The following is a 23,210-nucleotide window of genomic DNA, read 5'->3' on the forward strand; positions in this document are numbered from 1 at the left end:
TGCTGGGTCACATGGTAACACTATTTTCAGAGTTTAGGGAATCTCCACACTGTTTTCCATAGTAACTACACCAACTCACATTCCCACCGGCAGTGTAGGAGGATTCCCTTTTCTCTGCATCCTCTTCAGCATTTGTTATTTGTAGACTTTTTAATGATGGCCATTCTGACTGGTATGAGATGGTACCTCACTGTAGTTTTGATTTGCATTTCTCTAAAAATTAGGGATGTGAAGCCTCTCTTCATGGGCCATTGTGCCATTATTGGCCGTCTGTATTAGCATGGACATAGTATCGAAGACATGTTCTGAATGTGGTTCTGACCTAGTATAACATTTGTTTATATTTTACCTGTACAGTCCCTTAGTGCCTCTACTCCTTAAATAAGTAACTCTAACAAGATCTGAAGCTTTAAACCAGTAAGAATATAGTCTTTGATAGCCTCCTTAGTTCTTTCACTGATCTTGAGGCCTACTATCTGGACCATATTGCCATACTATCATGGTTTTGCCAAAAGATTTTCTGGAATAGATTTAAAACCATATGTTTACTTTATAGATACATTCTGCAGTAGATATAGAAATATAGAAATATGAATATGGTTAAAAGGGGTATGATGGAGACTTTTGAAAAACTTTTTTTTGTGTGAGCTTAAGAGTAGAGTTGCAGTTTTAGTCAATGAGTAGGTTTTTCAAATGCTTCATTTCCTACTACTGTAGGAAATTTGGGTTTACACTGTTAGTCACAACTGTTTCAGAGTGCGTACCATCTCTAAATTTTAATTCTGTGTGAGAAACATAGGAAATTCATACAATTAAAAGTGTTAGTGTAAATATAAAATTGCAGTGTAATAGTATATCTCAACAAATTTAAAAAGTAAATAAAAACCAGTGCTTTGAAGCACATCATCAATGAGGTTGATGTTTTTCATTGTGATTGAGTGCATATCTGGAAAAATAATTACGTCATTTGGATCCTAGAATGTAATACAGAGATGGAGAATTTCAATAAAGTCATCAAAAATGTTACTTACATTGAGAAATTGTTTTAAAAGGAAAGGAGAAAAGGAGCTAAGTGTATTCAACTTAGCAAAGAGACAGTAAATAGAGACATAAGTCTATAAATATTTGGAACTTGTAAACACCAAGGGAGGAAAGATGTATTTTAATTTTACAGCAGGATATAGCCAAGAGTAAGAAGATGAACTACAGGGTGACTCATTTTTATGACATTATTATTCTGGTAGGCTGGAAGAATGCCAGGATATAGTTTATCTCTTTATCAAAATTTTGAACTTCTTGAGAGCAAGAATCAGATCTCACTAATTTTTGTATTCCTAGTGTTGGCATAATGTTTGTACTCATAAGTTACTTGAATTGAATTTTAGCCAAGCATCTGGCAGTTGCACATTATTCTTTAGCAAAGGTAGAGAAATATGGGCTAAACGGTAGTATTGTTAGGTGGATTCATGGCTCCTTTGTTACAGAATCTTGCTACTGGATCAGCGGCATAAACTGAACTATAAGTTAAACTCTTTTTTTTTCCCCTTCATATCTCTGTGCTTAGCAGATGATAAATGCTAGGTCTTTATTAAATGAAGGATTTGAATGAATGCTCTAGGGTTCTAACCCTAGCTCTGTCTTTTAAAAAATATGGCAGTTCCATTGCAAAATTCTGACTTGAATTTTATATGGTATTCTTCACAATAGTGGGCCAGTAGTGGGTCATTTGAAGTTCATAGGCACAAATAGCTAGTATATGGTCTGCAAACATGGTACGTGCAAGTTTTTGTGAGATCCAGTTGGAGAAAATAATTTTACATCCTGTAATCTTTTGAGTTTTATTATTAACTAACATCTACGGAACAGTTTTGGATTGGTATAAAGTTACTTCTGTTTCAGACCTAGAAAGTGAAAGTATTACTTGCTCAGTCATGTCCAACTCTTTGTGACCCCGTGGACTGAAGCCCACCAGACTCCTCTGTCAGCTAAATTCTCCAGAAAAGAATACTGGAGTGGGTTTCCATTCCCTTCTCCAGGGGATCTTCCTGACCCAGGGATCAAACCTGGGTCTCCTGGTTTGTAGGCAGCTTCTTTATCATCTGAACCACCAGTAGGCTTGGTTATAGCCCTGAAGACTTATTTAGTCTATTAGAGTCACAGTTTTCTGTAAGTTAATCATGAAAGTGACAGCTCATTCCTTTTGCTGTATTCTGTTCATTACAAGTCACTAGGCATAGCCCGTGTTTGTCTTCCCTGGTGGCTTGGTGGTAAAGAACCCACCTGCCAATGCAGGAGGCATGGGTTCAGTCCCTAGGTCGGGAAGATTCCCTGGAGGAGGAAATGACTACCTACTCCGGTATTCTTACCTGGGAAATCCCATGGACAGAGGAGCCTAATGGGCTCCTCTGTGGGGTTGCAAAAGAGTTGGACATGACTTGGAAGCTGAGGACACAGGCATAGCCATATTCAACAGGAACAGCTACGTAAGAGTGTGTGTACTGGGGGTGGGGATGATTGGAAACTATGTCTGAAGCTGCCTACCATAGGTCTGAGAGGCTTTTTAAATGATGTTTGGATCCTGTTATTGTCCTTTTTATTTAGTTAAAATACAGTAAAGAAAATGCAAGAAGTCCCCTCCTTTCGTATACAGCCTCTTCCATGTATAAAAGCTGCTTGTGTAGTAAGAATTTCAGGATAGTTCTAGTTCTAAAGAGTAATGAAACATAAAGTACCAATTATACCTTCTCTTTTCCATTCTTCAGTGATTTACTCCCAGGATTTGGTATATGTTCCTTACTCTTCCCCTCCTCACCTCTCCCCTCACTCTTTCCCCACCCTGCTATTAGATCACAAGTTTAATCCACGTAAACCTAGAGGGTGTGTGCAACTGAGATCCAGGATTTTTCACTTCGAACATACTGAGAGGTTCTTTCTTTGTTGGGCAGTCTGAGGCATATTCTTATCACTAATATTAGTACTTATTATTATGTTTGTTTTTCTTTTTCACTCATTTATGTAAAGCAATAGCAAAAATGCAAGGAAAAATTTAAGTGATGACAAAAACATTGTTTCCCAAAGTTGCTCATGCTGTTGAGTTCTACCAGCTAGCTGACAAACAGTAAAAGGACAGCATGAAATATAGTCCTTTAGCCAAAAAGAGCATTTGAAGACTCTCTAGGAACATCATTATAGGAAAGTGCTATATATGAAATCAAAGATGGCTCTTTGTTTTCTACTCAACTGGAAAAAAAGTGCTGTGCTGTTCTTTGTGAAAGTTTGATTAAAATATTAAATGCTTGGTTGTTGGAGAAGTGTCTAGAAAATCTCTCTGTGCCTCACAGCTTCTCTTTGTATCTTGTGTGACAAGGAGATGCATCAAAGTCTTTAATTTTGCCTATGCTAAGCAGGGCCCGATAAGGCAAATGTTTATACTTCAAAGAAACCCTTAAAATCTTACTGTAGCCATCATTTCAGCTTTTTGCAGGCATTTTGATAATGTTTTAGAATTTTAGCTTTGTTCTTATGGTATGGGAGCTTTGAGACCCTAGATTAAAAAAAAAAAATTATTTCTAAGATGGTTAATCTTGCTACTCAAGCCTTAGTTTATTCATTTGTGAAATGGCAGTGATAGGTGCTTTACATGGTGTTGACTTTGTAGTGTTAGCTCTGCTGCTGCTGCGTCGCTTCAGTCGTGTCCGACTCTGTGTGTCCCCATAGACGGCAGCCCACCAGGCTCCCCCGTCCCTGCGATTCTCCAGGCAAGAGTACTGGAGTGGGTTGCCATTTCCTTCCCCAATGCATGAAAGTGAAAAGTGAAAGTGAAGTCGCTCAGTCGTGTCCAACTCTTAGCTACCCCATGGACTGCAGCCCACCAGGCTCCTCCATCCATGGGATTTTCCAGGCAAGAGTACTGGAGTGGGCTGCCATTGCCTTCTCCAGTGTTAGCTCTAGAGTTCCTGATTTTCTGAAGAAGCTTCTTCTGTACATTCTTCTGAATATCATCAGCAATCCAGTATTGCCCTTGCTTTTAACTGCTTTCTTCTCTGGAATTCTTTAGTCAGATGCTCTTCCTAGCCCCTTCTGGTTTACAGAGTAGAGCCCTACTATAAATATGTGAAATATGGTTCTTGGTATTTAAAAAAAAGGTAGGCCATGTTTCATCTGGTTTATATTTAAATATTGCTAATATTTTTTGCCAAGTCTTGTATTTAAGAATACAGGAAACTTGCTTAAATGAGATCAAAGTTAGTGTTTCACATAACTTTTCATTCAAACAATTCCATGTTAATCAAATGACTATTATTTTTCATTTGATTTATTAAGAATTGTGACAGAAAGTAGTATTTATTTTCATATGATTTAATCACCCTAATTTCTTTCGGAATGCAGAGCTAACAATGCAAAAAGTTAACTGTGGTCTGTTTAGTCTAACCTGTAATTTTAGGTGATTCTGGATAGTCACAGATCTTGTCACATTGAAGATTCACACTAGGGCTTTGGTGGGTGACCTTTGGTTCCTGACTAGCTCCTTAGAGCCAGTTCTGCACGGTCAGTGGCTCAGCTGCTCCTGGTGGCAGACTGGAGGCCTTGACTGTGGCGACGTCACCTGTGTGCAGGGACTGCTGTCCTGCTCCCTCGGAACAGCCTTTGTGAAGCTAGGTAAGGGAATGCTTCTCACGATACTCTGGATCCTGCCACACATACTTTACAAATGTAAGAAGGATTATTGAAGTGTTTTCTAGATGTGGGGCTGCAATTCATTTTGGCATGTCAGTTTTTCCATCATCCCTACCCATAGCCCAGTCACTGGAGTTTCCAGCAGAGTCCCGTACATCTGTCGGTTTGAGTGAGCGCGTAATGCTCTACCATCTGTTGCACAGGCAGGTGATACATACTAAGAATCACACTTCTTAGAGGGTCAGCTTCAAAGGGGACGTGGTTTCACTCACAGTGGCCTGTAAGGCCTCTTGAGCTTCAGCTCAGGGTCAAGATTCTTTTGATGATCGCTGAGTTCAGTATAGTTTTATTGCCTGCACTCAGAAACACATGATATAGAAGGTTATTTGCAAGTTAACTTCATAGTCCCTAAAAGGGTATATAGTCAAGGTATCTTCCATAGTGACAGCAATGGCAGAAACCGGTGAGGAACCAGGGCATACAGAAGGAGCCCCAGTACTTTGAGTCCTAGGTTTAAAACTGAAGAATTAATTCAGGCATACTGTTTTAGTAACTTTATTGAAGTAGAACTTGTATACAATAAAATGCACCCATTTTAATTAAAAACTGATGAATTAGGACAAATATATATACTGCCACGGGCATTCTTTATTATTTTTTTATTGAAGTATAATTGACTTGCAACACTCCATTGGTTCTAGGTACACAACATAATGATTTGATATTTCTATACGTCACAAAATGATCACAATAAGTCAATAGCAAATTTAGGGCAGTTTTCAAAGACCAAAGTCACCATACAAAGTTATTATAAAATTGTGTACTGTATTCCCTGTGCTGTACCTTTCATTCCCATAACTTCTTTATTTTGTAACTGGAAGTTTGTACTTCTTAATCTCCCTCACCTATTTCACTCATCGCCCCCCCCTCCCCTCCCCTCTGGAAACCACCTGTCTGTTCTCTGTGTCTCTGAGTTTGTTTCTGTTTTGTTATGTTTGTCCATTTGTTTTGCTTTTCATACTCCATATGTAAATGCAATCATTTTGTACTTGTCTTTGACTTTACTTCACTTAGCATAATACCTTCCAGGTTCATTGATATTGTTGGGAATGGAAGATTTTATTCTTTTTTGTGACTTGAGTAGTGTTCCATGGTGTGTGCGTGTGTTCACCACATCTTCTTTATCTGTGTGTCAGTGGACACTTAGATTGCTTCTATATCTTGGCTATTATAAATAATACTGCACTGAACATAGGGGTGCAGATATCTTTCTGAATTACTGTTTTTGTTTTTTTCTGAAAAACACCCAGGAATGGAACTGCTGGATTGTATGATGGTTCTATTTTAAGAAAATATGTATACTATTTAAAAAAAACTTTGGGGGGGCCCACACCAAGAGGTACATGGAATCTTAGTTTCCCCTACCAGGGATTGAACCTGCATCCCCTGCATTAGAAGAGCAGAGTCTCAACCACTGGACTGCCAGTGGAAGCTCCCACAAATTTTTATAATAATTTCTTACCCAATTTGTAAAGGACCCGAACTAATTCCAAGTTGCATGGCTATTCACAAACCTTTTCCATTAGAAAACTGTTAGATACCAAGGAGGGCTTCCCACATGGCGCTAGTGGTAAAGAACCTGCCTCCCAATGCAGGAGACGTAGAGACGTAGATTCACTCCCTGGGTCCAGAAGATCCCCTGGAGAAGTGCATGGCAACCCACTCCGGTATTCTTGCCTGGAGAATCCCCTGGACAGAGGAATCTGACAGGCTGCAATCCATAGAGTTGCAAGGAGTCGGACACAGCTGAAGTGACGTAGCACACATGCATGGAGATACCAAGGAAGGGCTTGATCATTTAGCTGTGAAAGATTTAAAGACCCAAGAGTAGGTGGGAACAACAGGGGTTAGCAAATGACATTTACCTCTTAAGTCACTGGCAAATTCAGGGTATCTCTCAAAGACCAAAGTAAACTAAGGGTTTTAGTTTAATATAGCACAATAAACATTATTAAGACTATTTGCACCTGATATTATGCATTGAACAGACACAGATGCTCTCATTAGGTAGGTCACTTCCAAGCCTTCAGATCTTGACTTTGGTCGAGACTAGACTCTTGAGAGGCAACTGAGACTATGCTTCCAAATAAAATTAAACTCAGTGCATTCATTAGTTTCCTATTACTGCTGTAACAAATTGCCACAAATTTAGTGGCTTAAGACACACAAAGTAAGAAATCCAAAATGGGTCTCACTGAACTAATAATCAAGGTGTTGGCAAGGCTTTGTTTCTTTGTGGAGACCCTAGGGAAGAATCCGCTTTCTTGCCTTTCCTGTCTTCTTGAGATCACCTGCATTCTTTGATCTTGGTTTCCTTCCTTTTAGCTTTGAAACAGCAATGGCTGGTCGAGTCCTTTTCATTGCTTCACTCTGATGCTGATTCTTCCCTGCTTTCTACATTTAAGGATCATTGTGATTCCATTGGGCTCACCTGAGCAACCTTATTCTATTTGCTACCTTAATTCCCTTTTGCCATGTGATATAACATAGTTACAGGCTTCTGGAATTAAGACGTGGACATCTTTGGGGGTGAGGGCAGGCCACCATTCTGCCCACCACAGGCAATATCACAGCTCATTTGGGGTGTTTCATCTAGAGCAAGGGTTCAACAGCTGCTGTCAGAACTGCCCCATGCAAAGGGCCTCTTCACCTTCTGATTTGTGAGGATGAGCCAAGAACAAGGATCATTAATTTATTCATTCTTGCTACATACCATGCAACTCTCACAAGTATCTGTTTTGGTCCCTGTGTTGTAGATGTGGGGAATACAGTGGTGTGCAGAATTAACAAGAAAGGTTGCTAAACTTGATTTTAGACTAGGAGGAAATAGACATTAAACAGTCACATGACTAAATATATGATAATTTGAAAAAGAAACCTGTGGTAAGTTCAGTAAAGGAAAAGTTCAAGGTGCTTTGAGAGGATTTAAGGTGTGAACTGACCTAATCCAGGAGTTCAGAAAGTCTTCTCTGACACTGGTGTTTGAGCCGAGCTGGAAAGGATAAGGTAGGAGCTGAGTGGTTGTATGGCATGTGCAAAAGCCCCTGACCACCACTGACATTCTGTTTGAGCAGCACTATAGGATGATTCCGGAGAAGGCAATGGCACCCCACTCCAGTATTCTTGCCTGGAAAATCCCAAGGACGGAGGAGCCTGGTAGGCTGCAGTCCCTGGGGTCACTAAGAGTTAGACACGACTGAGCGACTTCACTTTTCACTCTGCACTTTCATGCATTGGAGAAGGCAATGGCACCCCACTCCAGTGTTCTTGCCTGGAGAGTCCCAGGGACGGCGGAGCCTGGTGGGCTGCCGTCTGTGGGGTCACACAGAGTCGGACACGACTGAAGCCACTTGGCAGCAGCAGCAGCAGCAGCATAGGATGATTCAGGGCTTCCCTGGTGGCTCAGATGGTAAAGAATCTACCTGCAGTGCAGAAGACCTGGCTTTGATCCCTGAGTTGGGAATATCCCCTGGAGAAGGGAATGGGAACCCACTCTAGTATTCTTACCTGGAGAACTCCATGGTCTGAGGAGCCTGGTGGGCTACAGTCCATGGGTTTCGAAAGAGTCGGACACAACTGAGCGACTAACACACACACACACACACACGCGCGTGCGTGTGCGCGCGCCATCAGAGTAGAAGTCTTTTCCTGGTGAGCGCTGTAAGCCAATTAAGTATTGTCCATTTGCCAAGTGTGCTTTTGTTGTCATAAGCTTGGCCTAGAGCACACCACTGAGAGACTTGGGTTCTAATCCTGGGTCTGCCACTGTGTGTGGACAGTGAACTTAGTTGAGGTTGTAGGTTTTTTGTTTGTTTTTTTTTGTTTGGGTTTTTTTTTTTTTTGCATTTCTTCATGAGTAAACTGAGAGGGCTCAGCTTCTTAATTTCTACCTCGGACATTCTTAATTTCTCAAGGTAATAAGACTGAATTTTTTGATTTGAATATGAATGTCACAAATGTAAAAAGAAAACTACTTTCTACCAGTGTTGTCTCTGCGGATGGATTGTACTAGTTAATAAATAGTATAGCACCTGAGTGTCTTGGTGGCTTTATTTCCTGGCCTTGCTGTCAATGTGGAATATATCTTGATTATACACTGTTGGTGACCTTGAAGTTACTTAGGTAAATAGCCTTCTGGATACATGTGTTTGTCTTGCATTAAGCTTTTTATAAAGGCTGCTTTTTATTGGTTCTTGTTAGAGAAAAGAAAACCTTATCTCTGCTGTTCAGGCCTGTGACCACTCCTAAAAGGCAAAGACAAAGAAGTGCATTGTTCACTGTCTTGCAGTGCTGGGTTGGCAGCTGTTTACCATGAATACCAAGGTTTAATTAACAAGGATGCCCATTACCTCTAGACCCTTTTAAAGTAATGAAATTAATCATAGCATTTAATATTATAGACTGCTCCCATTTTAAGACAGCCTGCATCTTGTTATAAATAATTTCTAACTGGGAAGGAATTTTTGCTTAGAAGTGGCACTTTAAATTGTGGTTAGGTTCTCTTGAATACAAAGGCCTATTTAACCCACAATACACCTAAAGTATGACACAGAATTATGGAACCTTATGCCATTTCCATGGATTTCTGTGGGAGAAGTACCGGTTTTTAGACTTAGAATATTTGGTTTATAAACACATTTCATCCTTCTAGGGTGTTCCAGACAGTAGGTGGGGCACTGGGAATTTAGGCACAGATGAAATACAGTCCCTGTCCTAATGAATGCATGGTGGCAGGGGAGCTACACATAAATGGGTAATCATAAAGGAACTTTCTCTTAAAAAAGAAATTATAAGGTATATTCATGGAGCAGCTATGTACAAGGTGCTGAGAGCACAGAAGAATTCATACCCAGTTGGGATGGGGCTCTTTGGAGGACTCGCACTGAGCTGAATCTGAAACAATGAGGAGAAATTTATAAGAATGAACTGGGGTGGGGGGGCGTGGGTGGGGAGAGCATTCCAGGCAGAGGGGACAGCATGAATAAGGGCATGGGATAAGAAACTGTTAGTCACTCAGTTGTGTCTGACTCTTTGTGACCCCATGGACTGGGGCCCGCCAGGCTTCTCCATCCATGGGATTTTCCAGGTAAGAAGACTGGAGTGGGTTGCCGTTTCCTTTTCCAGGGGTAAGAAACTGGGAGCACTTTAATATTACTGGTGCAAAACAAGAAGCAGTGAAAGAGGAGGAAGGAGAGAGAAGTGGGCACCAGATTACAGCAGACTTAAAAATTTTTTTTAGGCTGTGCTGGGCTTTCGTTGCTGTACGGGCTTTTCTCTAGCCTGGGGGAGAGAAACTACCTTCTAGTTGCCTTATGCAGGCTTCTCATCACAGTGGCGTCTTTGTTGAGGAGCATGGGCCCCAGGGGGCTACATAGGTAGTGCTAGTGGTCAAGAGCCCACCTGCCAGGAAGGGGTCAGGAAGATCCCCTGGAGGGAGGGCATGGCAACCCACTCCAGTATTCTTACCTGGAGAATCCCATGGACTGAGGAACGTGGTGGGCTACAGTTCATGGAGTCACAGAGAGTCAGACACAACTGAAGCAACTTAGCACGCACGCATGCACGCACGGGTTCTAGATGCTGGGGCTTCAGTAGTTGTGGTTCCTAGGCTCTCGAGCACAGCCCCAGTGGTTATGGTGCACAGGCTTAGTTGCTGTGGGCCATGTGGGGTCTTCCCAGATCAGGGATTGAACCTGTGTCTCCTGTTTTAGCAGGCAGGTTCTTTGCCACCGATATAGAAGTGCATGAAGGACAGATGTGGCGGTTTAGTCATTAACTCGTGTCTGACTCTTTGCTACCCCATGAACTGAAGGCCACTCTGACCTTGGGATTTCCTAGGCAAGAATACTGGAGTGGGTTGTCATTTCCTTCTCCAGGGGATCTTCCCAATCCAGGGATCGAATCTGGGTCTCCTGTATTGCAGGCAGATTGGGAATGCTAATAATAGATCATGTGTGTGCTCAGTCCTGTCCAACTCTTTGCGACCCCATGGACTGTAGCCCACCAGGTTCCTCTGTCCATGGGATTTTCCAGACAGGAATACTGGAGCAGGTTGTCAATTGCTTCCCAAGGGGATCTTCCCGACCCAGGGATCTAACCTACATCTCCTGCGTTGCAGGTGGATTCTTTACCCCTGAGCCACCAGGGAAGCCCAGAGAGGAGGAGAGATAGTAGATTAATCTTTAGGAGGTACGATAATCAAACCTGAGGACTGATTAGATTTGAGGAATAAAGGACAGGTGCTCAGACTTCTGTTTTTGATGACTGAGTGACTGAGAAGGGGATACCATCAGAGAGGTAGGGAAAATCCAGTTCCAACATGTTAAATTTGAGATGATTGAGGAGATGACCAGCATACAGCTGACATATCTCTAGATATATAGGGACTTAGAGGAATAGATTTTGGAATCATTGGCCGTGAGTGGTTATTAAAACCCTAAATAAATTAAAATTAGGACTTAAAAGTTTGTTCAGAAGTGAGCTTGGCATATTTCAGGGTAAGTGTTTATTCTAGTTTCTTACAGTTTCTTTTAAAATGTAGAACTTATTGTCGGTTCGCGTCCCACCTGCGGTACCAAAAAAAAAATAAAATAAAATAAAATGTAGAACTTGCCTATCAAAGGACCATGATTACTGACCATTGGCAATTTTCACTCATTCATTTCTTTTTTCATTCATCCAGCAAATCAACAGATATATAAAGTGGTGGCAGAAATATCTTCCCTGCTTTTTTAGGCGGTTGCAGTCACAATAATCAGATACTCTATATTTTTAAAACAATTACTATCCAGTTATTTTAAAGGGTAAATGTATGATAAGACTGATACTTGAGTGTTGTATTTCAGAAAAAAAGCATGTTTCTTAGTTATTTGTCCTGTTTGTTGCAACACAGAGTCTTGTTTGTTCAAGGTGAACAATGGAGAACTGTGTAAACAAAGGAACGTAAACTGAGGATTTTCTCCTGGGAATGTGCTTCTGTATCAGATGTGACGAGAGTCGCGCCACTTCTGTATTTAAAGAAAAGAATAGTTGTAGCCACTAATATTAGGCTAGCACTGTTCATTGTTCAGAAACTAGTCTGATTGATATCTGATTGGTTTTTTCCTGTCATTCAGGATTGTAGACAATTGTGTTTGTGTTTTTCTGTCTTCTTTATTGGTGCTGATGAGAGTCATCTTGTGGGTTTCTTATTTTTGTTCCAAATGTCCTGGGGCAGGGAGTGTAAAACAAATTAATGGGATAAATTGTACATTGTTAGGCTGTTCTATTTATGATGTGCCAATTAACTGAAATAAATTTAACCCTGTGGAAAAAAATTTGATTCTATAAAAGGAAAAAACCTACCTAAGATACATGTAAAACATCATGAATGTACATTCAGCAATTAACTAAATTCTTGTAAAATGCAGAGATTTCAAGAAAAACTTCTGAGTAGTCATATGGTTTATCTCATTATTTCCCTGACTTTTGCCTTTTAAATACAATTTAACTAAAATGAACCCTGCAGCCTTGGTTTGTCTATCCAATTTTATTGCTGATAAGTTAAATACGAGGGTTCCAACTCCTGCCATTTCTGCTGTTTCCATGGTAACTAAAGTGTGCAAACCCAGCAGTATCACTTTCTTTCACAGCTGGCATTTTGTGTTCACAGTAAGAAGAGGGGTTTTAGTACAGCATCGTCTGTGTTAATTGGAATGTAACTAGGTCAGAACCGTTTTGGTATCCTCTTTCCATTCTTTCAGGTTTCTGTGTGGGGGTGTGTGCGTGAGCTGCAGTTTCCTTTGTTTTTATAATAGCATATACCTTCAGTTAATTAATCACTGTCAAAGTTAGTCTTTTGAAAATTCAGCATACTGTCTGTAAACACACTTGAGTGTGGAATCTCGAGGGTTAGATGTTCTGAGACTTGCCCCCAGCCCTGTATTTCTTGAGTAATTCTCCTTAAAAAAAAAAAACCAACAACAGGGAAATTGATGCGAAAATGCTTTGAAAAGTTAAAAGCATCTAATTTTTATTTATTTTCTTTTCCATTATGATTTATGACAGGATGTTGACGATAGTTCCCTAAGTTAGATGCATTTTCATGGGTGATCACATTATTTTGTTGTTATTTTCAAATAGCAAATATCTTAGGACCTTAACAATTATTTACGTATTCTGAAGAGGATAGTTAATCCCAGTTAAGAGGTGTGCATTTCAAAATGATGCCCTCTGTGATTCCAGATTTTAACTTGACTACAGGAACCCTTCTCTGTGGATGCTGCCCAAACTCTGGGTTTCTTTCTCAGCCTGTACAAAAGAGCTGACAGTCACTGCTCTCCTGAACCCTATCACCACTTCTGCCCTCACCTCAGGCTCTATCTGCATGGAGATCCCACACTCACAGCTTCCCTGGGCTTTCAGTAGATATGTCAAAATCATTCTCCACTGACTGCAGAACTCGCTAGACCCTTGGCTCTCTCCTTATCCTCATCCCACTGTGCTGCTTCTGTTCATATTCTCTGTTTCCACGTAGCGCAGCTCTAGGAACGTCCGACCAGAGTCAGCTACCAGTGAGCAAGACTGGCTTCCTGGTTTTCCCCCATTCAGCAGCCCACAATCTACTTGTCTTTTTTTTTTGACTGCACCGCAGGGCGTGTGGGGTGTTAGTTCTCCCATGAGGAATTGAACCCATGTCCCCTGCGGTGCGTAGTCTTAACCACTGGATCGCCAGGGAAGTCCCCATTTTCATTTCTTACGTGAAATGAGTCTTGTTCCTTTGTCACATACTTTGTATTTTTATCTTACGTCTTTATTTTTTTTAAAGGATTTAAGCTCAAATTTTAGGAAATGCAAACAATGTAACAAATGGTACATAAGATGGTTTACTTGATACTTTTACAATTTTAAAAACTGCTATATCCCAGAGATTGCCATTCTCACTAAGGCCTTGAAAAATGTACTCTAGGTCTCCCTTCACTGGGCATCCCACACTTTGACTGCTGAGGGCCACCCAGATTCAACGCCTGGTTAGGGAACTAAGGTCCTGCATGCCACAGAGCATGGCAAGGAAAAAAAAAAACCCACTAAATTTGCCTTTGCCTGTTTCCCACTTATTTGGGTCTCATTTACTGCAGCTAGCTTCTTTAAATCCACAGAAATTATTTTGTCTAAGTCACCAGTGACCTTGTGATTGTCTCAAAGTTGCCTCTTCTCAGCTTGCATTCTGCTGTTCGTGAAGACTGCCTTTTCTGTTTTAAACTCTTAGCTTCTGGAAGCCTGTGGTTCCTATGTTTTCTTACCTCGGATGCGCCTTCATTAGTTCTTTTATTGGCTCTTGTTCTTCTACCCTTTATTCCTCTCAGCGTTATTTTTTTTCTTATATTATTAAAAATACTACTTCTCTAATTACAAACAATACAAAAACATACAAAGTCAAAACATTATGGAAATATATAATGTAGCAGAGATGATAATCTCTCCAAACCTTGCCATCAGAGATTGAACAGGACACACATACCTCAGTTCAGTTCAGTTCAGTCGCTCAGTCGTGTCCGACTCTTTGCAACCCCTTAGACTGCATGCAGCATGCCAGGCCTCCCTGTCCATCGCCAACTCCTGGAGTTTACTCAAACTCATGTCCATTGAGTCGGTGATGTCATCCAACCATCTCATCCTCTGTTGTCCCCTCTCCTCCCACCTTCAATCCTTCTTAGCATCAGGGTCTTTTCAAATGAGACAGCTCTTCCCATCAGGTGGCCAAAGTATTGGAGTTAGTTTCAGCATCAGTCCTTCAAATGAATATTCAGGACTGATTTCCTTTAGGATGGACTGGTTGTATCTCCTTGCAGTCCAAATGACTCTTTAAGAGTCCTATAACACCACAGTTCAAAAGCATCAATTCTTAGGCACTCAGCTTTCTTTATAGTCTGACTCTCACATCCATACTTGACTACTGGAAAAACCACAGCTTTGACTATTTTAGTCTGAATTTGGCAATAAGGAGTTCATGATCTGAGCCACAGTCAGCTCCAAATCTTGTTTTTGCTGACTATAGAGCTTTTCCATATTTGGCTGCAAAGAATATAATCAGTCTGATTTCAGTATTGACCATCTGTTGATGTCCATGTGAGGAGTCTTCTCCTGTGTTGTTGGAAGAGTGTTTGCTATGACCCGTGCATTCTCTTGGCAAAACTCTATTAGCCTTTGCCCTACTTCATTCTGTATTCCAAGGCCAAATTTGCCTGTTACTCCAGGTGTTTTCTTGACTTCCTACTTTTGCATTTCAGTCCCCTAGGACATCTTTTTTGGGTGTTCTAGAAGGTCTTGTAGGTCTTCATAGAACTGTTCAGCTTCTTCAGCATTACTGGTTGGGGCATAGACTTGGATTACTGTGATATTGAATGGTTTGCTTTGGAAACAAACAAAGATCATTCTGTCATTTTTGAGATTGCATCCAAGAACTTTGTTGTGGACTCTTTTGTTGACTATGATAGGTACTTCATTTCTTCTAAGGGATTCTTGCCCACAGTAGTAGATATAATGGTTATCTGAGTTAAATTCACCCATTGCAGTTGTTAGTTCGCTGATTCCTAAAATGTTGATGTTCACTCTTGCCATCTCCTGTTTGACCACTTCCAATGTGCCTTGATTGATGGACCTAACATTCCAGGTTCCTATGCAATATTGCTCTTTACACACACACACACACACACACACATATATAATAAATCATGCAATTTGTAAAAATTATGGATAAGACAGAAAGATAACAAAATGATGCTTATTCTAGTTATGTAAAACCTAGTCTTTCCAAGTCCCCACACTGTGATGGGCAGCCCCCTCTTTAACCTTTGCCTTACCCCTCCTCTGCTTCTCTTCTCACATTGACTCCAACCACATTGACCCTTTTACTTTTTCTCCAGTTAGCCAGCCTGCCAGCTCACCAGTGTTTTTCCTAACTGCTCCAAACCACCATGACCTTGGCCTACTGCTAATCTTATGGCAGCCCTCATAACTTTCAGAGCACAGGCCAGACGTGCTCAAGAACCTATTCAGTTTTGGTACCCAAATGACTTGTGCCAAAAGCAGAACCATTGGAAAGAGCAGGCTAGCCCTCCTTTGGGTTACCTTCTCTTTAGAATCATCAATGCCTTATCACTCTATTCTGCCTAGTACCCACTGTCCTCCCTGGTATGTCTCCAGTTCACCCGTCTTCAGGCATTGAACTGCTCTTCCCTTATTACTGCACTTCTGTCAGGTCTTATCCCAAATATGACCTTCTCATGGAAGTATTGTCTAAGTAATTTAAAAGAATGCTTGCTAAGTCGCTTCAGTCGTGTCTGACTCTGTGCGACCCCATAGACGGCAGCCCACCAGGCTCCCCCGTCCCTGGGATTCTCCAGGCAAGAACACTGGAGTGGGTTGGCATTTCCTTCTCCAATGCATGAAAATGAAAAGTGAAAGTGAAGTCGCTCATTCGTGTCTGATTCCTAGCGACCCCATGGACTGCAGCCTACCAGGCTCCTCCGTCCATGGGATTTTCCAGGCAACAGTACTGGAGTGGGGTGCCAGTGCCTTCTCCGAAAGAATGCTTAAGTAATGTTAAAAATAACACCCTTCTAACCCACTGTCATCAGTACCTTATCCCTATTCCTTTACTTTTTGTCCATATTATCTTAGTGTACGATAAATACAAAAATAATATTTGATAAATTTGTATGTACCATACACCATGTAACAGTCGAGAGCCTATCACTTAACCCAGTAACTGGAACATTACCAATAGCTTGCTTCTGTTTTATCTTTTCCCCCTTATCCTGTCCTCCTTGCTTCCTCCCAAGAAGTAACAAACATCCTGAATTTTGAACCTATTATTCACCCCTTCAAAAGTAATAGGTTTATCACATTTGTATATATGCCTAGACAGTACATTTTTAAGCTATTTTTTAGCTTTGCTTGGTTTTAAGTTTTATGAAAATGGCATCCTGCTATATTTAGTCTTCTGAAATGTGCTTTTTTCCCCTCAACATAGTGCTTCCAAGATCTGAACATTTTTTACCTTTATTTGTAATTCAGTGATTTTCACTGCTATTTTTAAAATTCATTGTGTGACTCTATCACATTTAATTTCTCCATTTTCCTATTAGCTAGAAATTTGGGTTGTGTCCAGATTTTTTTTTTTTAATGGGGATTACAAAATGCGCTACGGATATTCTTTAGTGTATCTAAAAAGGGAATTACTCAGTTGAAGGGTATGCAATTGTTCAGTTTTGCAAGATGTTGCCAAACTGTTTTCCAAAGAAGTTGTACCAGTTTATTCTCCCACCAGCAGTGCACTCCCCTGACCTATCTCCTACTCAACTGTTCTTAATTGTTAACCAGTCTACTAGGTATAATAAAATGGTATCTCAGTGGGATTTTCATTTGCATTTCCCCCGTTGTTGATATGATGTGGCATCTTTTCATATGCTTACTGGTTAAACTGTTTTTCTTCTTTTTTAAAATTCCTGTGCAGACATTTTGTCCATTTTTCTGTTATGTTGTTTTTCATCTTGATTTGTAGAAGTTCTTTATTCTGGATACTAAAGCTCTGCCACGTTGCAAATAGTTCTGCCTGTGTGTCTTTTTATTTTCCTGATCTTTGATGATTGGAAATTGCTTTAATTGCCAAGTTAACAGTCCTTCCTTTTATGGTTATTCTTTGTGTCTTGTTTAAGAAATTCTTCCCTACTTTAGGGTCAGAAAGATATACTCCAGTTTTTTATTTCCTTCAGTTTTAAAGTTTTGTTTTTCACATTTAATTCCTTAATCCTCCTGAAATTACTGTATGTATGGTATGAGGTGAGGATTCATTTTACTTCTTTTTCTCCCGTTTGGATAGCTTGCTATGCCAGCACTGTTTATTGACTAATTCTTCCATTCTCCACTGATCTGAGGTTCTTACTCCCTCAGTTCTCCATTCTCTCCCATTGATCAGTTTTATCTGTCTCTGTACCAGTCTCATACTGTTTTAATTACGATAGCTTTAAAATAAATCATGAGCCAGATTCTTCTCTTCATCCCCTCCTCCTAATACCTTGTGAATCTCTTGGCTATCCTTAGCTGTTTGCTCTTCCACATACATTTTAAAATCAGGCTTTCAAGTTCCGCAAGGAAACTCTGATGGAATTTTGATGGAAATTGCATTGACTATATAGATTACTATGGGGAGAATTGATGTCTTTACTATATTGAATCTTCTTATGTATAAACATGAGCTCTTACTTTATTTAGAACTTCTTAATGTCATTTAGGAAGGTTTCAAGGTGTTCTGTATAAAAATCTTGTAAATCATTTGATATGTTTATTCCTAGGCATCTTACAGGTTTTTGTTTTGTTTTTGCTATAGAAATGCTGCTTTTGAAAAACTATCTCCTAGCTTTTTTTTTGTGACATATAGAAGTACATTTGACTTGTTCATACTGTTCAAGTAGCCATACCTCCTGTTAAACTTTTTTACTATTGCTAATAATTTGTCTGTAAATACTTTGGGCTTTCTATGTAGATAATTATATCACCTGAAAATAACAGTAGTCTTGTTTCTGCCTTTCTAATGCATATGTCTTTAATTATTGTTTTATAGTACTGGACTTATGCTGATTTCAAAAAGAAGCTGAAAATAAAAGGCTATTAAAAGATATAGCATGCAAACTGCTAAAAGAATCAACTACAGTAGTGTTATACAAAGTAGCTTTCAAGACAAGAGCATTATTAACAGTGGGCTTCCCTGGCGGCTCAGCTGGTAAAGAATCCGCCTGCAATGTGGGAGACCCAGGTTCAATCCCTGGGCTGGGAAGATCCTCTGGAGAAGGGAATGGCAACCCACTCCAGTATTCTTGCTGGAGAATTCCATGGACAGAAGTCAGCCATAAAACTAGATGCAGAAATCTCTTGTATTCTCCTTATTATTTTTCCACAGTACTAATCAGTACTGATGTATATTTGTTATTATCCTCTTTCCCCCACTGGAATATAAGCTCCTGAGGTTAAGGATTTTGACTGGTTTTGTTTAGTATGATATCTCTAGGATCTAAGTTACTGCTAGATGCTCAGTCAGTATTTGTTAAACGAATGACTATGGAGGGTAGAGAAAGTGGTGCAAAAACAGCAATGCCAGACCTTGCGCTTTTACCTTGAAATGCTCTCATATGTTCCCCATGACTGTTGTCACAAGTGAACTTTTCCCCAGTTGTAGTCCACTTCCAACTGGCTTCTGTCTTTACTTTGTGGTCTGTCTTTTCCAGTTCACCCTTCATAATACTACCAGAGTGTTTTTTCCCTAAATATTGATCTGATTATCTCAGTGTCTTGTCTCGGCTCAGCCTATAGAATAAGTTGTAGTTTCTCTAATGTGACATTTAATTCCCAACATAGCTCCTAACCTTATTTCTTCCCTGAGCTTTCTATACTTTAGCCATATCATACCTCTTCTAGGCTCTTCAGCATGCTTATGTCTGTTGGTTTTCTTTGTGACTGTGCTCCTAACTTTTGGGTTCTCTGAGCCTGAAAAGTCATTCTTTTGTTTATGCTTATCAAAATCTTAAGTCATTCTTAAATTCATCTAAAGTCATTTCCTTCCTAAAGACTACCCGGATATTCACTGAGAAGAATCATCTAATCCCAGCAATTTCTTTTGCTGTTTTGGTACTTTGTGTAATCTGCCTTGTACTCTAAAAAGTTCTCTTTCTTTCCCTACTAGCTATTAAGTTCACTGAAGATAAGGCTTCATGTTTTATTTTTCTTTATTTCCCTGAAGTCTGCAATATAGTGTTTTATACCTAATGGAGCTTTGATAAATAGTTGTCAGACTTATTTTCAAGGTTTGGTTTTTGTCTGATGCTGTTTTTCTCTTTCTGCTATAGTTAACCAATCATGCCTCATGTCTTCAATTATCACACTCCAGTGACAATAAACTTCAAATCTGAATCTTCCTATGTCCACTGTTCTGACTAGTGCGACCAGGCCTCTCACACAGCTCCATGTTTCGTCATCTCTTTCTTGTTCCCCCTCCCAAATCAGCACCTTTCATAAATTTTCCATCACAAAGACACCATTCTTCCAGTCACATTAACTCAAAACCTTGGTGACATCTTTATCACCCTTTGTCTTAATCTTCTGCCTTCAGCTAGTCAGTAAGTCCTGTCAGTTTCTCCTTTAAAATGTTCCTCAGCTCTGTAACTCTGTCTTCACTTCCGCTGAGCAGTCCTTGGGTGGAGCCCTTATGATCCATACCCAGTTCTGGTGCCTCCCCCTTTCCTGGGCTTCCCCGGTGGCTCAGCTGGTTAAGAATCCTTCTGCAATGCAGGAGACCCCAGTTCGACCCCTGGGTTGGGAAGATCCCCTGGAGAAGGAAAAGGCTATCCACTCCAGGACTCTGGCCTGGAGAATCTCATGGACTGGGGTCACAAAGAGTCGGACATGACTAAGCGACTTTCACTCACACTTCCTGTAATCTCGCTGCCTGTAATATAAAGATCAGATTACTTCACCTGGCGTTTAAGACAATGCAGGGGCTAGGTTCATTCTGCTGCCTACCACATTCGTCTTCTGCTTTCTGTCAAGTCAGACTTCTTTTCTCCTAAGCTTATGTCATTGCCTTTCATGTGCTCTACCATTGTAGCTCCTGTTCATTTTTCAGGATCTGGATAATGGACATCACCCCTACCCCCCACCTTCAGTGAATATTTCCCTTAACAATGGAAACTCTAATCATTTCCTCCCTGTTCATTTTTATTTTTAGTGCTTATTGTTTTCATTGAGACTTTAAAAAGAGCCAGCAAATTGGAAGAGATCTTAAAAGTAATCTAGTTTAACCTCTAACCCAAGACCTCAGTCTTCTTTATAATTCATAATTACCATTAGCTTCTAGTATTACACAAAGCTTCTGATATTTCTTTCTATTTATATAGTGAACATCTGGAAGTTAGGAGTTTGGTTTCATGTGCTTTTATTTTTCCTTTTAATTCTTAGTATGGTTTACTGTCCTGGAAGACACTAAAAATATATTCATTGATTGAATAAATGAATCATAAATTTTCTTTTCAGAGAATTTACAGAGGAAGCTTACTTGCCCCAAAGCCTCTCTGCCTTCAACTAGTCACAAAATCCTGTTAATTTCTCCTTTAAAATGTTACTCAAATGTCTACAAATAAGAATGACTTTTTAAAAAGTCTTAAAAGATGGTGGATACATTTTCAGCCTACCCTTTTCTTTATATGGCTCTGTATTAGCCTTGACTTTTATTTTCCTCCTTCTCGAGATTATACTTGGAATTTCACTTTTGCATGAACTATAAGGTGTATGAATTTTAATGGAGTCTGTTGAATGTTGACCATGTTTTCCTACAGTAGTTTAGAACTATTTAGCAAGAAATATTCCACTTGACTCAGTTAAATGAAGGTAATTATCTTGTGGCTGGGACTTTATATAAAAATTTTCAACCACAAAAGGCCTTTGTTGTGGGCAGTAATAGAACAGCCTATAATTTGTAAAGGTTTAAAAATTATTACTAGTCATTACTTCTGAGGGGTAAATAGAAATGATAGCTTTAATTCCTTTGTGATTATTTGTATGATATAATTTTGAAAATAAGATGTTTCTGTAGAAGGGATGTTTTTGGAAAGTTAGTGCTAACTTCAAGTATGTCAAATGCTTAATGTAGAGGGTACTTGCTATTCAATTATAGTTTTGATGAAAATCCAAAAGTGACATTTTCATATTATAAGAACTTTTTTCCATTTTAGAGCATGTCAAAAGAATATAGTAATTTGAATGCTCTATTTTTATTTCTAGAAACCAGCAAATATCCTAGTAATGGGAGAAGGTCCTGAGAGGGGGAGAGTCAAAATAGGTAGGTAATTATTTCTAAAATACCTTATTAAGAAACTAAAGTGACTGCAAAGATGGTTTCCCTTTTTAATACTCTTTATTTTAAGGAATTTTAAAATTAATTCCTCATTCATAGACAAGATGTTGGGAAATGGAGATAGTTTATAAAATCCCTCAGATTTATTCCCAAAATAAGGTTCTATAATTCTAAGCTGAGGCAAGCAACAATTCATTCCTGTCCAAGACTCCAAGCATGTGTTTATGCTGCTGCTGTAGGCTCCTGTTATAGTCACCCTAAACATAATCCCGTGGATCTTAATTTTGTCTCAGCTTTACCAAATGTTTCCCTGCATCCGTCCTTCCCACCCTGACCCTGACTTATACACACAGATCCTCCCAGACACCTCCCCTGCCCTCCCCTCTCACTGCTGCATGTCTGCCAGGTACCAGTGTATCTTCTCCAAATGAATATATATGTGTGTGGACTCTCACTTGCCAGTCTTAGATTAAGGCACTGGCAGAAGTCTTGTTTCTGTACTAAAAATTTCTCTGCAACCTTGGACGTTCTAAAAGAAACTGGTATCATGTATACCTGTGACATATCTGGGGAGAACAGAAGCTGAGCAATGCTTTATTCTAAATTTTTTTTATAATAGAACTTAAATTTATTCAATGTTCAGTGCTTTTAAGAAAGATTTTAGAGTAAATTTTATCAAGCTGCTTTCTTTGCTCTTCGAATTTATCGTGCTAGAAATGATCCAGAATTGTGCCAGCTTTGCCTGCTACAAATTCATTCTGACCTGCCCCAAGCAAGTGCGCCCTGCTGCCTGGTCTGCTGCTGCTTCCGTTAATTCACTAGCCCAGTTCCTGAAGAAGCTGTTCTAAACCAACTTTTCTTTCTTTAACCTCTACTCTGAGTTTGAGATTGAGTCATAAAAAAATTCTGTTGATGCTAATTAAGAACCTGGTGGCTGCTTTCTTTCCCTCTCATCCCCTTTCTACCCTTCCTCACTTGTTTCTCTCTCACCCTCACACTTTTATCGAGTACCAAGTTTTTGCTAGTCACTCGTGAAAGGGAAGTGAAGGATGGTCCTTCTGTGGGGGACAGTGAAATAGACACTTTGGTATGTCATCTCATTTGTTTTGCACAGCCACCCTCTGGTAGGTACTGCAGATAAGTAAAGCTGGATTTACAGAGGGGGCAGCTTACTCGGCCTTTCAAAGGAAGGACTTGAACTCCAAGTCTGGGGTCTCTTTCACTCCAAACGTTGCTGCCTAGTGATAGCAAAGCTATCTGGTATGACCTGACTGGCCACGTTTTGTCAGCACAGCTCTGCCTTTGAAACAGCCTCAGAGAAAGTGTGTCTCCTCAGTCCTATCCCGTGCCCTTCTAGCTTCTAAGTACCTTCCTGCTGTACTTTAGTCCTTCTAATTACAGTTTTTCCGTTCTTTCCTTCTCAAGTTTCTCCTCTTCGCCTTTAAACACTCATAATCCAATTTTAACATAACATTTTCTCATATCCATTTTGTTTTCTTTACCATTTGTTCAGTTTTTTCCCCTTGTTCCTCTACTTATAAAATCATTTACACATTGGTTTCACGTACCCTAACCTGTTACTATGTTA

At 39.9% G+C, this 23,210-nt stretch overlaps 1 protein-coding gene across 3 annotated transcripts in view; it reads left to right on the forward strand.

Annotated features, from left to right (window-relative positions):
- CDK19 (cyclin dependent kinase 19) overlaps positions 1 to 23,210 on the forward strand; it is a 169,777-nt gene that overhangs the window by 121,149 nt on the left and 25,418 nt on the right. For all 3 annotated transcript variants that reach the window (XM_069598119.1, XM_069598121.1, XM_069598120.2), the window contains one exon: positions 21,550 to 21,607. In XM_069598119.1, coding sequence (XP_069454220.1) covers positions 21,550 to 21,607 — 58 coding nt within the window. The remainder of the gene's footprint in view (positions 1 to 21,549; positions 21,608 to 23,210) is intronic.

Source organism: Ovis canadensis, chromosome 8, assembly GCF_042477335.2.
Source record: "Ovis canadensis isolate MfBH-ARS-UI-01 breed Bighorn chromosome 8, ARS-UI_OviCan_v2, whole genome shotgun sequence".
Taxonomy (NCBI): Eukaryota; Metazoa; Chordata; class Mammalia; order Artiodactyla; family Bovidae; genus Ovis; species Ovis canadensis.